Source organism: Lytechinus pictus, chromosome 11 (assembly GCF_037042905.1).
Source record: "Lytechinus pictus isolate F3 Inbred chromosome 11, Lp3.0, whole genome shotgun sequence".
NCBI classification, from domain to species: Eukaryota; Metazoa; Echinodermata; class Echinoidea; order Temnopleuroida; family Toxopneustidae; genus Lytechinus; species Lytechinus pictus.
Genome location: NC_087255.1, coordinates 21,519,170 through 21,542,296, shown reverse-complemented (window position 1 = coordinate 21,542,296; position 23,127 = coordinate 21,519,170). Strand labels below are relative to the sequence as shown.

General features: G+C 35.8%; 2 protein-coding genes across 5 annotated transcripts; one reads left to right on the top strand and one right to left on the bottom strand.

Annotated features, from left to right (window-relative positions):
* Positions 1–249: 249 nt before the first annotated feature.
* Positions 250–1,945, top strand: LOC129265306 (activating signal cointegrator 1 complex subunit 2 homolog). Its single transcript, XM_064107057.1, has 2 exons — positions 250–256; positions 965–1,945. The coding sequence occupies exons 1-2, from the start codon at positions 250–252 to the stop codon at positions 1,774–1,776; spliced, it is 819 nt and encodes a 272-aa protein (XP_063963127.1). The 3' UTR covers positions 1,777–1,945.
* Positions 1,946–3,276: 1,331 nt separating this feature from the next.
* LOC129265305 (uncharacterized) lies at positions 3,277–21,464 on the bottom strand. 4 transcript variants are annotated; one of them, XM_064107004.1, is made up of 5 exons: positions 21,354–21,464; positions 7,510–8,172; positions 6,760–6,865; positions 6,071–6,295; positions 3,277–5,711 (listed from the first exon to the last, which is right to left on the bottom strand). In XM_064107004.1, exons 2-5 carry the CDS (start codon positions 8,073–8,075, stop codon positions 5,520–5,522), a joined length of 1,089 nt encoding a protein of 362 aa, XP_063963074.1. In that variant the 5' UTR covers positions 8,076–8,172; positions 21,354–21,464; the 3' UTR covers positions 3,277–5,519. The 4 variants fall into 4 exon arrangements, with proteins under 4 accessions (XP_063963074.1, XP_063963075.1, XP_063963076.1 ...); XM_064107005.1 differs by lacking the exon at positions 21,354–21,464 and adding an exon at positions 8,487–8,679; XM_064107006.1 differs by lacking the exons at positions 7,510–8,172; positions 21,354–21,464 and adding an exon at positions 11,663–11,808.
* Between the last annotated feature and the right edge of the window lie 1,663 nt (positions 21,465–23,127).

Sequence of the window (23,127 nt, the reverse complement as noted above, 5' to 3'; positions counted from 1 at the left end):
GACAAAACAACCCGTCCTTAAGTATATCCACCCTTCCCCACCCCACCCCCCTATTCAGCTATTACATTTTCTAGCCTGCGGAAAAAGTCGCCAAAAAAAGTGTATTGGTATGAAATTCAAAGAATAGGAAGATATAAGATATTTAATCAATGAAACCCAGCATTCCATAGATGTGTGGTCTGAAACATTGGTTATTATCAGAGTATAGTACCACCCAAATTGGTGAACAGGTTTATTAGTTCAGCCAAAATGTCAAGTAGTGTAAAAATCCCAGACATAAAAACTTTTGGCTAGGCTGGCTGGGGAGTCCTACCACCCGTTTCCCCCTACTTCATCAAAAGATAAGTGAGTAGGGGTGAAGGGTGATGTACATTTTTTAACATTTCTCAAAAATCAAACCCCAAATTACATGTAATTGTCCATATTTTGAAGGAGCCACAGGTTTTATTTGCTTGCTTCATGCACTCACATTTTTTTAGTAATTTCCCCCACACATGCCATGTTGGGCTCCCCAAAGTTCTCGGCTCACACTGGCACTGATCAAAATCAATTAATATATATTCCCCAAAACACATAGAAACAAAATGTGCAAAAAAGGGGACATTTCTGGCAACTTGTTAGTAAAGTGGAATCATTTAGGGATCAAAATCGTGAAATCAGGTTAAAGCTTGTGGTTCATGAACCACCTTGTTTCAATAAAATACTTGTGAATGTAGCACTTACATAATAATGATGCCCAATAATTTGTCCTTTGACACTGTAAGAGTTCCATCTTTGAAATTGATTTTCTATCATTTTGTCTCTATTGGAGAGTATTGAAGGGAATTCCAGCTATCATTCCAAAATTTGGAATCATGTTGATCCAAATTACATTTGGTTTGGGTTTTTGTTGGATTGTTTCTTGTTTAAATTTACATTTTTATGTTTCTAAAATTATACATTTATTTATTAAAATCTTTTTCAGATAAGAAGAAAGGAAAAAAGGCTACCAAAAGGAAGAGAGACAAGGTCACAGGTGCTTCCAAACTTCAGGCTGCCTTAGACACGTCTTACAAAGAGATGAAGAGAGATACTCAAGAGCAGGAGGAGAGGCAAAGAAAAGCAGACGAGGCAATAATGGAGAGAGATTGGCAGAGGAGGATGGCTGTAGAAGATCAGAGAAGGAGAGAGGACAGAGAGTTTAAGATGGCGATGATGTCCATGTTGGAACGACAAACAAACATGTTGGCAAGAGTGATGGGTGATCGTCCATCACAGTCATACAGCGCACCACCACATGCAGGAGTATATAACAAGCAGGCACAACAACCCCATTATCAACCGTATAATTTTCAGCAGCCTCATCCTTTCCTACCTCAATGGCATCCAGAACCACACCAGCAACACCAGCGTCCAGAACCACACCAGCAACACCAGCGTCCAGAACCACAACAGCAACACCAACCTCCAGAACAACACCAGCGTCCAGAACCACACCAGCAACACCAGCGTCCAGAACCACTCCAGCAACACCAGCGTCCAGAACCACTCCAGCAACACCAGCGTCCAGAACCACTCCAGCAACACCAGCGTCCAGAACCACTCCAGCAACACCAGCGTCCAGAACCACTCCAGCAACACCAGCGTCCAGAACCACACCAGCGTCCAGAACCACACCAGCAACACCAACGTCCAGAACCACACCAGCAACACCAACATCCAGAACCACACCAGCAACACCCTAGTCAGGAACCACATCAGCCTGAAAGGGAGGATAGAGATTACATGCATCTTTAGCTCGGTTTCGCATTTTGTGCACATGTTAAAGGGAATCCAACTCAAATAAAACTTTTTTTTAGAACAAAAATCAGACTAGTATATAAATGAAAGTTTGAAAATCATCAGAACATGAGAAAGTTAAAAACCTTTAAATATTTGAAATAGTATCTGTGTTATATTTTGATTATTGTCCCAATGGAACAGAATAGGTATGCCTACTTAACCCCAAGACTCCCGGGGTATTTTGATTCTTGTCATTCTGGGGAGGGGGGGGGGGGCAAAATGAGTTCACAGCCGCTGATCGCGTGATCACAACGGAAATTTGCATGACGGGTGAGAATGACTCAATCTATGCAGTCGCATTAGTAAATTTCACTGAATTCATATATTTTATATATATGCTAATCTATTCCTGAAATCATACTTTTTGCTCTGATTCTCTAAATAAAGCTCCTTGAATGCTAATCTTTGGTGAAAATATTCTTTAGAGCATTCCTAACAATTGTGAATGAACATAATTCTGGTACCCAGACCGATTTCTTATGTATTTTATTGTTTTTTTATTTTTTATGTATTTCTTTGTGTACTTTTTTCCTTCTTTTTTTGAAAAATTATTCATAGTACATGTTTTTTTTTTCAGCACTGCTATATTGAATTGCATATTGCATGCGAGACTGCCAGGTGTTCCACTTGTTTAATTTACATAGTCTTATGATCTCATTTTTTAATCAGAACTTTTTTTTGCTTGTCAGTTTTGTTCCAACTTTCACCATTTGTTTTTTCTTATGTTTCTCCAAGCATTTCCCTAACAAATCTTGTGTGCATAATTACTAAACACGTGTAAATAGTAGGAGGTATGCATTATTGTACTGTAAGGTTAGCAAATGGTCTGAAACATGTAAATATGTCTTAAGTGTTGAATATAACAGTTTTATTAGTTTCTAGTATTTAAGGAACATATTAAAGTCATACTTTGTTACTTTGGAACCCAGTATCAATGCATCAGATAATGTGTATAATCTTGCCGAACGCAGCTGTCATTAAACAATAACTACAACTCTATTAGACTGAGAAATCATAATCATAACCAAAGTTTTTTGTATCTATTGACCTTCATGTTAAGGTATGGGTATGTCAAATATACATGTAAGCACAAATTTACCTTGCCTCATAGTTATTACCTTGATATTTTTATACATTGTGAAGTTACTTAAAACAAAGATGTACCTTGCCTCGTTGTAAATACCTTGATATTTTTATACATTGTGTGTGAAGTTACTTAAAACAGAAAGATAAAGTTGTTTCTCATCTTGTATTTATACTTTCTTCAGTCTAAAGCGTAGAGGTAACTTATTTCCTCATGAATTTATGGTTTAAAAGACTCCCCACTTTCGTCTATGCTGCTCCTTACTGCCTTGTGAGCTAACTGCATCATGGGTGCGATTTGGAAATGTCAAACCTCATTGAATCCCATTTTTTTTTAAATAGTGAAAAGAAAAGCAAACATACATGTACATCTGTCTGAACTACTATTTTTTTTTATTGCATTCCAGTATGCTTCATATGAGAAGAAACATGATTCAATCCACTTTGCAAAGCTTTTCCAAATAATCTTGCTGAAGCAGAACATTTCCTTGGGATAACAGATACAAAACGCATATAAAATTTGAGTAACAGTAATTTGAGAAGAAAAATAGTTCAAAAAAAGCGATTTCAAAGAAAGTATAACAATATATTTAGCATGAAATGTAAGCATGTAATATAAAGCGGTTGTCCATCTTGGACAATGCATTTGTAAATATGTAAATATTTTTCAAAGTACATATGAACAAAATAAAACTTAAACGTTGTGTATATTCTTGCCTAAAGCAGGTGCCATTAACCCCGTATTTCAACAGGGTCTTTCAACTACATGAATCATAACCAAAGATTTTGCAATATCGATTGACCTTCATGTTAAGAAATGGGCATGTCAAATATAAGCAACAATGTACATTGCCTCGTTGTAAATACCTTGACATTTTTATACATTGTGTGTGAAGTTACTTAAAACAGAAAGATGAAGTTGTTTCTCATCTTGTCTATTTATACTTTCTTCAGTCTAAAGCGTAGGGGTAACTTACTTATTTACTCATAAATTTATGGTTTAAAAGACTCCAAACTTTCATCTATACTGCTCGTTACTGCCTTTAGAGCCAACTATATCATGGGCTGGATTTTCCGATAAAATTTCAGTCCATAGTCATGTAAGGACTAATTGTATATATACATATATAAAAAAGTTGATTACTACCTCATGGGGAAAAGGGTCAGTCAGCTTGCCATGTTTTGTGTTCATTAAATAAATTTGTTATACAATTTACACCATAAATTTTCTATCATTTTGTGTATTTTACTGAGATTGAAGGCTTAGATGTGCTGTTATGATGATCTTGCATCAATTTTACAGACATTTACAATGAAATGAAAACTATTGGAATACATTATTGTCTTGAAAATGGTACAAGTGTCATCATGGTTATCCACTGAACTCACCCCCCACAAAAGCCGAAATAATAACCAATTTTCATGTGTTTTTTAAGAGGGGGGGGGGGGGTCTTGTCCCCTTACAATCATCATGACAATTGTTTTCAACCGATGCTAACAAGTACTTCTATAAGGTATAAACCATGTACAAAATATGAATGAAACCCTTAAACCAGGTGAATTGTATTAAAAAAAAACAAATTTGAGAAAAACTGAATGAATATATTAAAGGTTATTACTGAGAAAAATCAAACTAGCATAGTTGAAAATTTCATCAAAATCAGATTTAAAATGATAAAGTTACAACATTTTAAGTTTTTGCTTATTTAGATTCGATGATGTCATTCACTCATGATTTTTTTTTAATTACACCTAATTTACTTTCTTTACAGATTTGATGGTTGAACACAAAATGTTCAATGGTAATTCCCCATATTAATGGGAGGAATAAAACATTGTTTCACATGGTAATGAGAAAATTTAAATACATAATTAAATACAAAAGAAATAGTGAATGGGTAATGTCATCGCTCCCCTCATATACATACCGACCAGGATATGCATTATAACTACATTGTAAAATTAGTGAAACCTCTTATTTTTTTAATCCAAATTTGATGAACGTTTTGTGTTATGCATTGATTTTTCAGTATTTGACTGTTCTCATTCTATCAGGGTTTTTTTTTCTTCATTTTTTAACTTCCACAAAAGAAAATAGGAACAATAATAATACAAAAAATCTCTGCAAGAGGAAGTTCATATTCTCTCAAATTAATGCTATTATGATCCAAACAAAGGAATGTACATACCGGTACTTTGTTTTTAAAGAACTTTGTTTAAAATATTAATGTATTAAATAACATTTAATTATGGGGATTAAAAAAATATCCATAGGCATATCACAGAATCTCACAATAAGTGATGCACTTAGATATTTTGGAAAAGGGGCACTAGAACAGAACAGTCATTAATTTACTATTGTGCAAAGTCAATTCGAGCATTCTCATTTAAATTGTGTTATTTGTTGAAAACAATTGAGCCAAAACACAATATGCATATATGTACTATGTTGTAGATAAAAACAGAAAAAAGGTATAAATAGTAACAGCTCTTTCTTTTGCTTCTAGAAATTAAAGTACATTTCGCAAAAAGTATCTGATTGGATTTACATAAATCACATTTCCTTTAAATGCGATCAGGTTTGAGTTTCAAATGAAAAGCTAAGTAGGACTGTGCTACTGATCAAGAAACTGTGCCAAGGCATCCCGGCACTGCAGAGGAGTAGGACCTGCATCAAGACCAGGATCAGGATGTTGAACAATAGGCTCCTGATGAATATCTGCTTCCATGTCAACATCTTGATTAGAGTCCTGACAAATGTTATGCAGAACACAGCAAGCTGCAATGAGATGGGTCATATTTTCAACCTGAAAAAGAGAGGAACAAATTTTGCTTTAACTTGTATATAAGCTGTTAACAAAATGTCTTCTGCTGGGTAAAACTTAGTTAACAGTGGGGTTGATTTAGTATTATATTGTAATTGGCAAGACGAAATTTTCATTTTTTTTGTCATTGATGACTCTCATTTATCTAATAAATTCTCACATTTGGCAATAAAAAAAGGGATAAAATACAAAAATATTTATTTCAAAACTTGATAAAACCTGGCTGACTGCATAACCTATTGAAAGTGCTTTTGTTCTTCTTTGGAAGCCCCCAGTTATGGTTGTCATAATTTACAGTGATCTGAAGTTGGATTTATCTATACAGGAGATAAGGACACTACCTTGCTTTCATTTATACGTGAAAGTGAGCGCCATCTAGCTTTCAGAAGACCAAAAGCTCTTTCCACGACCATCCTAACACGGCTCAATTGATGATTGAACCTGACTTGGCGTGGAGTTAGCCTTCCAGTCTCTGGATATGCCTTCATGAGCCAGGTGCGTAGCGGATAAGCTGCATCTCCAATAATGAAGAGTGGTACTTCAACCCCAGACATCAGCTGCCTCTCCTGAAGATTAGACCAAAGAAAGATAATAATTATTAAGTAGAGGGGAATACTTCATCATTGGAATTTACCTTGAATATATATCGCTGCAGTGGGTTCACTTTCAGTTTGAACAAGATTTTAGGGCCATACAGACTAGGTGTTTTGGTGGTTCACGCAATCCCCCTCCCCTCCCTTTCTTGGAAAGAAGATACCCAGAAAGGATATCTTGGGTTTGATTTTTCATAAAATTTATTAATTAATTTTTTTATTATTTATTTAGTTATTTCTTGTGATAAATTTTGGAGAATACCAATTTTGAGTAAAAAAAATTGTTCCATTTTTAATCAAATAGTTTTGGTGATAGTAAAATTTCTAAGGTAGGAAATGCATTCAAGAAACAAATCAACCCCCCACCCCCCCCCCCCCCGAAAAAATGCATTTACAGGCCAGCAGTTCAGTACAATTGGAAAGGAAACTAGACATACCTGTGGAAGGAGGGTACCATTTTCTCCTTTACGGTACACAGATGAATTCACCAGAACCCGTGCATCATGTACACACCCTGGCCAGCCAATGTAGATGTCAGTGAACCTGTTAGTTATGAGGCAAGGAATATGTTAAGCTTTATGCTTGCTGTTTGAACATTACACTTACATAATTCTGACATGGTATGATATGAATCCATAGCTACCATAAGCTTTCTCTTTTAATTTCGTTAGTTACAATTTTGCTTCACATTAAATCACCCCCCCCCCCCAAAGAAAAAAATACACGATATTAAATAAATGCATTGTTAACTTAAAATTTAAAATGGTTGATATTTTTTTCTACTTTAAGATGTACCTTTCTCCTATTAACACTAACGCTATATTCTATTAGGCCATGTATTTTGCACAAAACGTACATCTGTGTATGAGACCAATCAACAATGCCGGATAACTTTCAAATTTTACAATCGATTAATACTACGAATCGCAAATAAAATGTGTGGTAAAAGGGAAAAGATAGGATAGGTAAGCGGGACAGTTTAACCTAACTTACATTCATTGTGTTTGTTCATTTTTACGAGTTAACCCCTAATAGTCCCTGGGCATTTCGATTCTTGTTCGGGAGGGGGGATTATGGACCCCCCCCCCCCCCCCCCATATGGAGTATTACTAGGCTTGAAAATGTTAGATATTATTATCTAGAATATGTTTTGATTTTAGATTAGGAAAATATACAATTATATTTACCGGCATTTGTGATCTACAACTGCTTGCATAATTGTAGAGTAAAATCCCTTTCGGTTAAAATAATCGTGGGGGCAATCCTTGGGGGCTTTGATTTGGATGTGGGTTCCATCAATCGCCCCCACAGCCTGTGGCATTCCAATCGCTGCAAAGCCCCTCTTTACTCGCTGCAACTCTTCACCTTCTGGGAATTTTACGTAGCGTGGGAGAAGTGTCCGCACGATGGCCCTGCATACATCATGCGTAATTCCCCACGCTGTAGCCTTCCCCACCCCAAAGAGCTGACTAATGCAGCGGTAAGCATTGGGAGTTGCCAATCTCCAAATTGTAATGGCAACACGCTTCTCAACTGAGTGGCAGCCAAGCCCAGTCTCCATTTTCTCAATTTCTCCCCTCAGAGCTTCCACAATGAGTGAAAATGTCTCCCTTGACATTCGGAAGTTCTCCTTCCACTCCTGCGGTGAGAAATTGGTTGATGCATGCATCCACCATAACCCAGGCCGTTCAAGTCTTGCACCATTACGGTGTTGCGTTAGGGCGTCAATATTCATGGCAAGAGTAAATGTCATTCTTTTACAAAATTTTAGCAAGTGCACCCGACGTTGGCGACGGATCCTTCTCAGACGCAGCTGCCGTTGACCCCCGGTCCCGGTCGCTTCACCTTCGCTGTCGAGAAGGAACAACGTGACCATCACCATCAGCTGCTGTTGAGCTAACAGTGCCAATAATTCATTTCCCAGCACCATTTTCAATAAGAAGGTTGAATACAAGTACGGTAAATAAAAACAAAATGATATATAACACACCGAATTCTGGAAGCAAAACAAAAATAATCGATTGTAATTGTGCGAGAGCCGAGCGAACGTTACTTGTAAATACGACTGTGGCTGCAACATATTATTAGCACTGTCGGTCACGGTAAAAAAAAAAACAGCAGCCGATGCTACATTTAGAAAACGCGCGTATAAGTTGACCTATACTTCCTGGGTCAAACTGCGCACTGTGATGCGCACTGGATCGGTCCGAATCCGAGGAGAAACAGCGTTGGAACGAAGGTCGTCTAAACCCTGATTCTGTAGTAATCGTGATTCATGTTTGTGATTTGAATCATGATTCCAATCATGATTCAAATCACGATTCTGGCTTGAGGTCGGATAAACGCAGCCTAGCTGTGGTATTGATCATTGTCTCAAAGCTTATCAGCTTACAATAACATTACTAGTGTTTGCAATGAAATCAATTGTTCTTAACACTAGATCATTAAGCTCGTTGATCCAGACTTAATTTTGTCAAGGAAAAACTGAAGTTTGGGTTGAATTGAACTGTTTTAACAATGATTTAAAGTTCAAATTAGGATACTCCAATGTTCTACCGAGATTTAAAAAAAAAAATCTTCCACTTATTTCATATTTGATCATTTTGTAATAGTGTAATTTAAAATCACTGAGTTGATCGCATGATAATGGAATAAACTTAAGTTTTATCTATTACAGATTAATGACCAAAAAAAATCATCTAAGCCTACCTGCTGTCAGAAAAAAAATCACAGGTTTTGAGAAAGGCCAAAAAAGATATTCACATTAAAAATAAAGTGGTCCATGTATCAAAAGCCGGTCTACAGCTTTAGTAAAGGTCTTTGAACTATCAGTCAACCATTCCAATATTACAAATAGTGTAGAGACCTTTGTATCATTCATTTTTCTTTAATGGTTCTTAGTTAAAATTTTAATTTTCTCCATTAATCAAATTCAACAACCTCTCTCATTAATGGTTTAACCACAATTACAAATTTAGCGATTGCATATCAATTATCACACAGAGCGTTTTATTCCAATATTGTTTCCTATAAGATCTCACCCCATACCATGGTAAATGATAAAAAACATGCATTTTATAAGTAAAGTAGGCCTACACTACAGTATGAAGAAGTACAATGACCATTGAGGAAGCAATGATGTGTTATCAGTATGGCTGTGCAGTCATCAGGCCAAGCAATGGTCATTAAGAATCATCATATCAATTATAAGATTAGCAAACAGTCAGATCGAGGCACTGCAAGGTTCAATCAGTTCATGAGTGGTGGTAATTGCAGGAGACAGGGATATTGCAGTACTGGAGACAGTGATCTTGAGAGTGGAAATCTGGAAGAATTTTATTGGTTGATCATAGTCCTAGAGCAGGTGATTGATCTAGCGATAGGACGTAGTGAATCAGAAAATACCTCAAAATTGTCTACTTCCAATGATTGGATTCTATTATTTCTCCTATTCGGAAACTGACCAAACAGCAATTGTGGTGACATAACCTCTCATTGTTGAATTCGACAATAAACCAAATGTTTTTTTTTAACAGGGACCACCTGGTTCTGGTAGACACCAAAAGCATACACCATCAGCATACACCATCACAGGCTTTTCACAGCCACTATAATAGAGATGGATCAATTATAGGATTACCTAATCCTCTGGACAGTTATATCAGTAGAGAGATTTGACCTGAGACAGAAAAAGACAGAAGAACTGATTGCTGCGAAGCACTCAGTAAAGCATAGAGCAATAGCTCCATGAGTAAAGAGTCATGAGATGCAATGGGTCTGTATGAACAAAAAGAGTGTGGTGAAAAGAGGGGGGGGGGGAGAAAAAATGAAGTTGAGAAAGACAAAAGAAATGATACATTATGAAATATTTGAGATGAAGAAAAAGATGGAGGAAAAGATGAAGAAAAAAAAACAGAAATAATGCAAATTGAAAGTAGATTGATGGAAGTTTAATGACATTACCAACACAATGTGTCATATAATGTCTCAATATTAATCTGTAAAGTTATATAAAATGGTGGGATTTTCTTTCTTAATGTTACTTATGTGATCTATGGGTTAAATTACAAATAAAGTAAAACAAAAATGTTAACAACTTCACTGAGATTTAAAAAAAAATCCCTGTAAACATGGAATACAAATATTTTTTCTTCAGACCTTCAGAAGCCTTCCAAATTTCTACCATGAATGACAAATGCAACTCAAGCCAAGCTAGGTGAGAATCAAAAATCTTTTCAGCATCCAGGTCTTTTCCTGGATACAAATTGTTCCCACATAATGGTAAAACACAATTACCAATGTAAAAATCTAGTAACTATCAACAATTTTTATCTTGAAATGACTCATACGACCAGAAATCTGTTTATATTTTAATTTTCCACCCCTCTCTTCCGTTGAAATTTTATGGAACACAGACAAGAGACTGGTGAAAGTCTAGACAGTCTTATATCTGGAAACTGATAACAAAGGACTTTAACCACTAGCTGCATTGTCGAAGAGAGATAAGAAACTTGTAGCCAATCAAATAAGACTTATAGTCCTTTTAGACCAAAAAGAAAATAAAAGATTTTATTTGAGAGGAAATAGGAGATTGGGTGTTTGGGTAGAAAGTTTATTGTTTCATTGCATTCAAAGATCATTTCATGGTCTCCAGAAGAAATTTCATAATTTTCTGGGAGTGTATGAGAACTACGAGGTGAGCTTTATTATAATAGGCCTCCTAACCAAACTTTCTTTTAGAAATATAAAAACATATCCCATCCCTCAACCCCACCTTCACAAAAAAGCTTGTTGTTTTTCAAATGTTTATTTGTCTCTTTATACATATATATCTTAACAGAGAACTCAATATTGATTTGAAGCAAAGACATAGGCCTTGGCCTACATATAATTGAATCATCTTTCTCTGGAAGCTGTTTGTAGCTAATAATCCACACCTTGCTTCATTCAACCAAACATCACTCACAATTCCCTGCTCCAAGTAATTTCCCTCATAAGTCCAACAAAAAGAACTTACCTGTCTAATCCAAATTCCTGTTGTAAAAGGCAATAGCTATTTTGAAAATGACAAGTTCCCAACAAAACTTTGGGCAACCATCATCAACTATGGATTCCTTCAAAGTGTCAGACTATACAGGCACATATAGAGACTATTCTTGTCTCTTGAGGAACTGCCCAATGACCAAGTCCAAGTATGGATTCCAGAATATGTCTTCAAAGTTTCAGATGATACAGGTGCATAGAGACCATGCTTGTCTCTAGAGCAACTGCCCAATCATCAAGCATGGATTCCAAAATATGTCTTCAAAGTTTCAGACGATACAGGCATAAAGAACCTACTCTTGTCTCTCAAGGAACTCTCCAAGCGAAGCAGTCATCACCACACCAGTTCTTGCCCTCAGAATGGGTCTAGGAAGCCTTTCAGCAGGTTCCATTCACCTGAAGGTACTGACAGCAATACAAATCGTTCTTCTGTGGTCAAACATAACTGGACAGGTTGAATTGATATCCAGTGTTGACACACTTGACCAGGGATAAATCCCACCCACACAATGAGGAAGGCACAGTTCACACTTGAATGATGATCTGGGGAGCGTTTCATCAAGATTTTTGTCCGACAAGTTGTCAGATCTGACATCTTTCCTTGATTTTGATTGGCTGTGAGGCACTGTTACTATGGTAACTGTCGGATAAAACAGGACTTGTCGGATAAAACGTCCGACAAGTCCTTTCATGAAACGCTCCCCTGATGTCAAATATCAAGATAAAATCCGATAGTGTCTTTTATGCTGATAAAAATGGAAGTAATCTAATGTACGCTTGAAAACAACACATAATAAGCATAACAGAGTTATAAATCTTTTAAAGGTTTCATTTTTAGGCATAAATGACCAGCTTATTTCTCCATATTTTAATGTTAAACGAATTCCCTGAATTTCAATTAATATTACAAAATTTCCCAATTAGTCTGCAAATAAACTTTCTTTCTAATTCAATTTTTCTAGATATTAATAATTGATAATACTGCTAAAGTAATCAATAATTATCTGATTTATCTTTCCAATGTGATCTGGCCCTAGCCATGACAATGGTACAGAAGTGGACCCTTTTTCATTGGTTGACACAAAGAATTAAAGGGGAAAGTTCTCTTGTAAATCTACAAGATTCTGATGTACACACATCCGGAGGCACTGCCCGACATGGCCTAGCCCGAAATAATTATCCTCTAATATTCCAGACCAACAATCACTGATCTCCAATTACACTCATTTTTGTATTGCTTTTCCAATAAAACTAAAAATAAAAAATGAATTATTACTTGTTGAGGAGTAGACTGTATTTTGCAGAAACCATTGAAATATCCTAAATTTGATGAAACATTTTATATAATTTTTTTCCCTCCTAAGACAGCAGTAGCACAAAATCGTGAATGAGAATGAAACGACATTATAAAGAATCATTTAGTAATTTAGAAATAAAGCAAATTTAGAAAAGGTGCTTATATTTTTATATAGGCCCATATAACACTGACTACCTCCATATTTATTTAATAGAAAGTTAAATGATTTTTTTTTTTGAATTTGAATAAATTATTTTACGAATTAAAGGGAGGTTTTTATAAGAGAATTGAGCACATGACTCAAGAATTCTCATGCTGTATTTCACAAAATAAAACATAAGGATACCTTTTATCATGGCACCACTTTAAGAGGGTAAAAGTTAAATTTTCATCTTCAAGATCTATTTGCACTTTTAAGATTCAACAAATAATTTATCAGAGTCGATGACATACAAGATTCTGATGATTAATCTGATTCAATATTATACACAGATCTCATTAAATAATCATGTCACTGCCAAGTTTAAAGATTAGCCGCTGTTTATCACATCATAAACCTGCAAACTATATTATTACATTGAGTTTATAATCGAAAAGCTTAACAATGAATTTGGTTTTTGCTGATCAAATAATGCAAGAAATAAAAGCCTTAAAGCGACCTTTCACAAACAAAAAGTCCCAAATCCTGCCTAAATCCCTAAAATCGACATCCAATGGGGTTTCCATTGTGATTATTATAGGTGGTTTCAGACCGCGTCGAAGTTCGTCAGTTCCAGGTATTCTCTGATCGGGAAATTTACCCCGATCAGAAAATACCAGGTATTTTGGTAATGTGAAAGCAAACTACGCGTAATTTCCCCGAAAGAAAATACCCGCTAAATAGTAGGTACTTGGCGAAATTACGAGAACTTTCGCGGGGATTTTTCCAAGGTCGCAGGTATTTTGGCGATGTGAAAGCAAATTACGGGAACTTTTAGCCCAGCGTGTCGTTGGGTGCGGCGCCGTGGGTGGCTGCTGGGCTAGTAGTTTTGAATATCGCGCCTTGCCTGCTTATTAGACCATACTGCGCATGCTCCTAACTTCAGGAATTTATCCCGAAGTGTATGTTTCGGGGCGGTCTGAATGCAGGAATAATTAATGGGTATTTTTTAGCCTAAAAATGTTCTCGTAATTTAACGGGGATTCTTGTGATCGAGGCGGTTTGAAACCACCTATTATGATTCAAATCATTTTAAGGTCAAGAAGATTTGTTTTGGAAGTGTGGAGGGTATTTCCGGAGAGAGGACTGAGGGAGCAAAAAAGTGCGGCTTGGCATCGCTTCTACGATCCTTCGGGGGAAAGCGGCCAATTCAGGAAGTCATAGTTATTAGCGGAACTGATGAACTTGCCAGGATTGAAATGAAAATTAAGGTATATACAAATTTATGAGGACAACATAATATTAAACTAGACACTGTATTGATATGGGCCATTACATTGCATATCAGTTTGGATTCCAGGAGCTTCACCTCAAGAGCAAGTAATAAATTAAGGAAAAACATGATTTACTGCAGGTATAACAATATATAACTGAAGTGGCTAGTTATTAAGAGAACCAATGAACTTGCCAGTATCTGACTAAAAATGAATGCATGAACAAATTTATGAGGGCAATATATAATATTGCAACTCTTCAACTTATATTGACAATGACCATTAAATTTCATATCATTTTGGATTCTCAAAATCTCACTTCAGGGGCAAACAATAAAATGCATTCAATATCTGATTTTTCAACAATTTTTCAATACAAGAGACCAGTTTCTAACCGCCCTTTCACACAGTAAAAAAATTGTAATTTGCATGATTCCAGTGAAAAATAAGGCTAATGACGAATATTTAGCACGTGTGAAACCAAACTAGAACATGATTATAATAGAATCATGAACGCTAATAACAGTCACAATTACAATAGCAATCATCATTACAATGATGATTCAAGATTCACATGTGAAAAGGCCCTAAGTTACTAGGATATTCTGTTTTGTGGTGATATTTCATTGTATGAATATACTGGCAAAGTAATCTAATAACCTTTTGATTACTAATTCTTTACAGATGTTACTTGGTATTAGGAAAAAGCATGTTGGCCCCTTTACCTTAACCACTTACAATAACCAGTAATATTATCAATTATATCAATTTCTAATTCATGCTTTAGAAACTAATAAATAAGACTTGCTATCATAACATCCACTAAAACTAATCAACATCATAAACCTCCCTGAATTTAATTAAGGAAAAGAATGGGGTCTACATATATCAGATTAAAAGTTTAAATGCTGCTTTCAAGCAACACTTCAGTCAAAAAGCATAGGAATCTAATTTAAACTTAAAGCAAAATGTGAAAATGGCCATATGGTTGAGGCAATAAAATGTAATAATCCTTAATCAAGTTATAAGACTTCCTAACTCATCAAACATTTAATATGCTTTGTATGTGATCTAGAAATAGATCCACTCATAAAGATCATGTCACAGGTGTATTTAATGATAACCCATCTCACACTCTGTAGGAATGTAGTACCAATGTGATGAAAATGGCAGGTAAACAATAGGTGTCAATTAAAGAGAGATTGTGTTTTAATTAGAGCAGCGGAGACTAAGGTTTTTAAATAATTATGTAACATGTTGTATATGAAGATTCTTATTGATATTCACTAATTAAATTGATACGCTGATTGATTTTCATAAGTTATTTTTCATCTTTTGTTGATTCATGATTTTTAGAAAGATGAGTGAAGAAAAGAGAGAGGGGAGAGGGGAGAGGGAAAGGGGAGGGAGAGAAGGGGATAGAGGGGACAGAGTAAAGAGGGAATAAGAGGGGAGAGTGGGTGAGAGGGGGACAGGGAAAAGAGGGGAAACAGTAGAAAGAAAATTAAAGGACAGAGAGAAGGGGGGAGAGAATTGGGATATGAGAGAGCAAGGAGAGGAGAGTGGAGGGTGAGGGGGGCAGGAGGGGGTAGGGTGGGTGAGAGGGGGAGAGGGGGAAACAAAGGGAAAAAGAGGGCAGAGAGAAGGGGAGAGAGAATGAAGATATGAGAGAGGGGGCAAGAAAAGAGAGGAGAGTGGAGGGTGAGGGGGCAGGGGGGCAGGGGAAGGGAGAGGGGGAGAGGGGAGGGAAACAGTGTATTAAAGCATGGACCTAATAGGTCCATGATTAAAGCAAGGAATGGAAAGATAGGCCTAAAGTTCAGAGATACTGCTGCCCAACACTTCTTTCTAGAATGCAAGAAACCCACTCAAAACCACAAGTTCAATGCAAATACACACCTACATACCTAAGCCACAAACCTAGCACTCGGTGACCACAATCCTTAAACCAATTACAAGATTCGGAAAGGATAGATACCAAAACAAACCTAGTTTGGTGTGAAATAGGATTTAATAGATGAAATCTAAACAGTCCTACAAATCCTGTTTGACTGTCATCTGTGTGTGGGTACAAGTTTGTTGACGGCATTAGTCCTTACAGTTTAGTCTATAGTGGGTTTAAGACACTGGCATATATAAAACACATGTTATACTGAAAATATTAATTTAGAAATGGTATCATGAACAGAATGCTTGAAAGAAGACAGCAGCCATAATATAGTTGACACTCTATTTCTTTAATACGCTGTATGTGGAACAATGAAAAAAAATCATATGAAAAAGGAAATGATTCATAAGTGTCTATTTCAAATGAATCCAACAATATCTTTCATAAGATGTTTCCAATTTCAAATGTACAGTAGTTATTAATATATTGATAACACAATTTTATTTTTGTAAATTTCAATATCATAGATTTGTTTGTCTGAATTTTTATGAACATGGGATTCGTTTTGTTTTGTAGTAACGAAAAGCGTACACAAGGTAAAGCAATGTACTTGCATTTTAGATGAACACAATCACAGACCTAGCGTTTTACAAGGTGATGAAAGCATGAAATATGTATTCTTTTGCAGTTGTAATTGTATAATGAATATAAAGATTTGAGCAACATTGAATTACAGCCTGCATTATTTGTGCAATCGTTGTAGAAGCATTCATCAATCATCCTAGAAATTTCTTTATAAAAATATAATTTTTTCAAAGGAATAATGAAACGTAGATGCCTGGTTCAACAAATAAAATGTCAATTGAAAGGTGTGTGAGTTTCAAGAACACTTGCACTGAAGTATATTTGCTTTAGTTCTCGACTTGAGATTAAGCACCCATCATAAATAAACATACTGAAAATGCTCAGCAAATAAAAAAATCACGATAATGACCACTCCCTAAAGCAGAAATGAAATATCTGATGGTACACATTGAACTCTCTCTATATCACCCACCCTTCTCTTTCTGTTTTCTTCTCCATCTTAAAACTGATTTGACCAACATAAAAAACAATCCTGAATTCTGATTCATATTTTGTGAAAGGACAAACTTGCGGAATCGCCCTAAGAATCTTTGACTTCTTGTGAGTAACACTGACTTAAGCTGCATTTAAGAAGTACATCTAAGTCAATGGATATCATTTTCAGTTCTTGCATCTGATAAACATTCTCATGTACATAATGTCAAAGATTCAGACACAGGAGGGGTATCAATAATGATTTTAAAAATTATTATTGTAAGCACTGAAATATTTATGATGTATTATCATAATGGGTAGGGCTGAAATAAAGGATTTAAAAAACCAAATGAAAATTGCTCTGCCCCAACCATGCAGGATCCCAGTCAAGGCAATGTAATTTTATTGAAATGTTATTCAATCCATATTAATGAATTAATATTAATATAAATATTACAATAATTATCACGCACCTAGTATAAAGACATTTGCAACTTGTCCGCCAGATTTATCATGTTTTAATAGATGAATGATATAAGGGATTTACTGATTGATAACAGCACTGTAATTATATGATGCATACCAGTGCAGATCTAGACGATCAGTAGCTATTGTGTTCAGAAAACATTTACACTCTTCACTGCGCTCTGCTATACACAGCAAGACTAAAATATATATGATGGAAAATTGGATATGCACTTAATCAACAATCATTTCAGTACGAGAATCATTAATGGATTCATCTTTTGTAGGAAGTGCATTTCATGATAAATCTGAGGATTTAACGTTCAAGCTCTAATCTTACACTTCCAGAAGAGGTGTTGAAACAACAAAGATGTTGCTACTTTGGTGCTTAACAGAGGGAACAAAGCTTTAGCATCAGGACAATGACAAATAGATGACTCCTACAAGACAAAAAGGGCATCCTCTCCCATGATGATCTCATCAAGATCAAAATCAAGAAAAGGAAGAGTCATTTGCGCTATGGCAACAGTGGCTTCTAAGCAACAGAAGACCAATCGTTTCCTTTCTCACTCCCACAATTGTACATGTGTGGAGAGACGAATCTAGGAATCAAATCATTTGGAATCACAAATCATTTATTGCAAAAACTGCTGGATATGTTCTCCCTGTGCTGCTCAGTGATGACGGGGATTGGCTTTTAATTGGTTGGCAACTGCTCCCCACAGGCCCGCCTTGGCTGATGGATGAAATTCTGGGATTGCTCGTTACCAACGCTGGCGGAACCCTCTTTGCATCAGGTCTTCCCTTGGAAGTGGCTATATTTAAGGTATTGACGCCATCTGAGTTGTGACTTTGAACTGCGCAAATGCTCAGCTGGTCTGGTCGGGAAGTAGCAGAGCAGATGCGACAAAGATAGTTTAGATTTGTGGCATTCATTGCATTAATGTCCCCTCTTGTTATTCTCCATATACATCAAACACCTTGGAACAGTAGATGGGCCGTTTCTAATTATGGCGACACTATGAAAAGATACTTCCATAATTCTAACACAGCATTTCTGTACATTGTCAAATACATGAGAATGAAATATTGATTCTTTCTTTCTATTCCTAATCTATCTTCTGAGCATCATCGAGTAATGGGTAAATCCATTACAAATTGAAAGTCTGGTTAACAACTGACAAGTCTTCAACATATAGCTCACAATAATACCAAGAACATACACACAAATACTTGGTGCTAAAAAGTTAGTGAACCTCAAAAGTTGGTGAACCACACCAGAAAATGAACATAATTTTCAACTGTTCAAGTTCTGTCTTGTTTTAAATATTCAATTATGAATTTAGGTGATGAAATATTACATTCAATATAGTTTGTTTCTCTGGGCTCAACAGACATTGTAGTGTCGTTGTCTAAATTCAACACTCAGCATGAAGGAGTGCATTTTCTGGTGGGGTTCACTAACTTTTGAACACCACTGTATATTTAGGTATAAGTGATAATTTTATTGGACTTCCAGAGTAAAAATTGAGCTGTTTCACTGAAGACTGCATACATAATTAGTATTGATTATCAAATTCTTTGCCACTCATGATATTGATATTATTACACTGTGTAAGAATATGCATAAAGAACACAATTTTCAATAACATACCATTTTGTAATTCAGAATGAGTTAATCCACACTATTACTCTACCAAATGTTAATGCTGATTGAAATTACGATTGAAAGTTTTGGATGACCAATTGTCACTGGATTAAATTGGTGTCAGCTGGAGGAGAACGGTGGATAAACCAGGTATAGCAAGGGCAACAGCACTAATCTCTGGGATCAAAAGTCTGGACAGGTGAATTGGTTTAGGCTGCGTTTATGCGACCTCAAGCCAGAATCATGATTTGAATCATGATTTGAATCATGATTCAAAACACAAACATGAATCACAATATCACAGAATCAGCGTTTAGACGACCTTCATTCCAATGCTGTTTCTCCTCAGATTCGGGCCAATCCAGTGCGCATCACTAGTGCGCAGTTTGACAGAGGAAGTTTTTTCGCACGTGTTTCGGCTCTCGAAAATTATTTTGCTTCCATCAGAATTCAGTCTATACCTCATTTTGTTTACTTCTATCATAAAGGGTCCATATGCTTCTATTCATCTTGTTAGTTTATCCAAAATGGTGTTCGGAAGTGAATTTCAGCGTAGATCCAATTTGATATTGATACTGTATACTCAACAACAACTGTTATCATTGTCTGTCCAGTTAATTCATTGACTAGAACTTGAAGTTGAAGACATGACCAAAAAATGAAAAGTAGTGGACGATGCGATGACCAACACAGAACTTGAACATGACAAGAAATGAATTCATAGTACATAGTCATGTACATACAATGAGCATATAGAGCGCCTTGAGCTTGGCAAGAGTCAAACCGAAAGTAGCCCGACACAACAGTGAGGTCATATAATCATGATTGTAATCACGATATCGTTTATTCGAACATTTTCGTACGTGATTCTGCAGAAACGTCTTTCCAAACGCCCCTTTTTTCGTGTTTCATGTTTGTGATTCTAATCATGATTATATTCAATTTCGACTAAACGCAATCGTGATTCTGCAGAATCATGATTTGAATCATGATTCAAATCATGATTCTAGGGTAAAAAAGTGGCGGATAAACGCACCCTTAGTTGGTTCATCAATGTAGAGCCAATGAGGAATCGTAAGATGACCTGAACAATGATTCCCCACTCCATATTTAGGGACAGTGATTAAAAAAAAAGACAATTTCCATATCTGAAACTCAATTTTCTTTCAAATTTGATCTAAAATGGAAATAAATTCTGTTCTGTCATAGAAAATGCTAGCAGCAAAAACATGAATTCTGTTTGGTAATTAAATACTAAGTTCAATGAATTTCACACAAAAAGTAAAGAACCCAATTAGATTTTCTCTCTGAAAATATTTCAACAAGAATGGAATAGTTTCAAAGGAATAGTTTCACTTTCAATGAATTTACAACACTCATGCAACAAATCCTTCTATCCTGGGCTACAGATCATTGTGAACATTATAAGAAATCGGCCTTTCCTTCATACAAGAAATTGCTATTGCCAATACAAGATGACCTTTCTTTAATGGTTAGACAATAGAGATGACCTAGCGCTTTTAACGATTAAAGATATAACCACAGTAGCACCAGATTGCTGTCTGAACTATTCTGTGGTTTAAATGGCACAGATCCAACTTTTAACTCTCTCTTTTCGAAATTTCAACTAGAAGCTCTCAATCTCAAATCCACTGCAATTATGAGTTTCAGCCACAATGTTGCATAATATTGTATTTGTAAAGTCAGTATCAACTAAAATCTGAGAGAGAAATTATTCAACATCCATAATTTCCACAGACTTTGACCTTCTTAAATATCATAAAAGTTTATTACTCTGAGTAGATATTGAGTTCAATATTGATACTGAAATTTTTTTAAAACCTTTACCCTGAAATAATTTTCCAATACATATTCATATATGCATTTCCGCTCATGAGCGGAAATGCTCTCAATGCAACTGATCCATAATCAATAAATCAACAGGTGTTTTATTATTATTCAACAAATGCACTGCCAAAAGTTAGGAAGTTCATTCTCCCTCTATCAAACACTACACATAAGCTTCTACATAATATATCAAGTGTACAAATTTTCCTTTTAAAAGAACTTGATGATCTTTAGAATGTGGTTTGAACTGAAAATGCCCTATTAAATCTTTTAATGTTGTATATTAAAAAAAATAACTATTCAAATTAAAGCAAGATTGGTTTATCAATCTATTTCTCACTTAAAATTAAAAAAGAAACATATACTCAACTGAGTTCCTTCAGGAATAGTGTTAAGTATCAATAATAAATGCCAAGTGAGAATCTTCCAATTTAAACAGGTCAAAGACCTGTTTATATCATGTCCAGTTCAAGCAAGTTATAGAAATACAGCACACCTATCACGTCACAGACTTCAAACATGGTATATAATGAAAAGATTACGAGAACTGGGTCCTGTTGTCATGTTGACCAAGAAGAAGATACAATCAATCATAATTGTCTGTCTATAGCAAACTGTGTATAAAAAGTTACCATCATTAGTTATCATCAATTACGTCGCTTGATGTTATTGGGTCTTAATCTATCCCTTTCCCCCTCCCTCTCTTTCTCTTTCTCTCTTTTTGCACAATTGAGTATATCTGTAGGTCTGATGCAAATCATTTTTAAAAAGTTACCATCATTACTTATCAATTGTATCACTTGATGTTACAGGGCCTTAATCTCTCTCTTTCTCTCTTTTAATTACATCATAGAAAATGTAAATGTTACTAGGACAATCCTGAAATCCCTTTGACAAATATTGACAGAGATTGATATGAGTGGACTTTTATGAGCCCTTTATCGCTGTAATCTATGGCAAAGTGACACTATCTGAGGGGTGGACTTCATGATTATTGCTATGAAAACCCCAAACAGAGGTTGATTAAATCCTGTCGAGACAATCGTGAAATGGAGCTTATGACAACTGGCTAAAACTGGACGTTGATAAAGACTGACCGGCTTTTGATGATTGGAAAATGTGATCTTCTTCAATGGGTATACAGTATCTGGTCATATAGTATCCAAAGGTCTTGGGGGGTGTCACAACTAATTAAGTGTGACTTAGAGTGGCACTTAAATTCCCAGTTTCATGAGGTATAAAAGGCATCAGTACATTGGTCAAATCATGCTTTGTGGACGTGCGCTTCTGTGAATTCATCAATAACTTTGCGAGTTACAAATTATGTGCACAATTGCATTTGAGCCATTTGAGTCACGCTTAGAGTAACTATCTGTGAAACACCCCCTGGTTTCTGAACAGTCAACCCTGTGTTAGTGGCCACCTGTCTATAGCAGACATATTTTGCGTTTCCCCTAGGTGGTCACTATAGACAGATAGACATTCTAATGACAAGTTGTATGAAAGAACTTGGGCCTTATTAATTAACTACACAACTTAATACAAAACAGTATTCCACTTTACAGCATTCAAAAGTTTTTTTTTCTTTTCCTACAAAATTAATTAACTTCTCAGAGGTATAAGACAATGCAATGTCTGCAAGCAGATCATAAAATAAATTTCACACATTGAATAAAATCATTTTATTTTATTATCAATCATTCATGATAAAAATTCCACATCCTGTCTATACTCAATGAGAAATCGCATACAAACAACCTGTTTACACAAAGTTAATTGATTTCGATTTCTTTCTAAAAGAAGAGGATTCCAAGAATTACCTTCTCTGCCCGCCATAACTGTCTCCATTAATCCTTTATTAGCCAGTATCCACTTGAAGATCCATTCATAAATATCATGAAATCATTCCACTGTCCATTCCAATCTAGCCATCCTCAGCCATTGTCTCTTGCAATAGTTCAGGCCGAGCTGCGACTAACAAAATCCACTGTCCAATGGAAGAGACTTTCTAACGGATTAAGGTTACTTAACGACCTACGCGATCGAGAGCCTGAGATCAAACTGAATCGGTGCCAAGAATCGGGTAACAGTTACCCCTTGCGAGCCAGCGGGAGTTCTGTGCATAGGGTGAGAGTGAGCTTGGG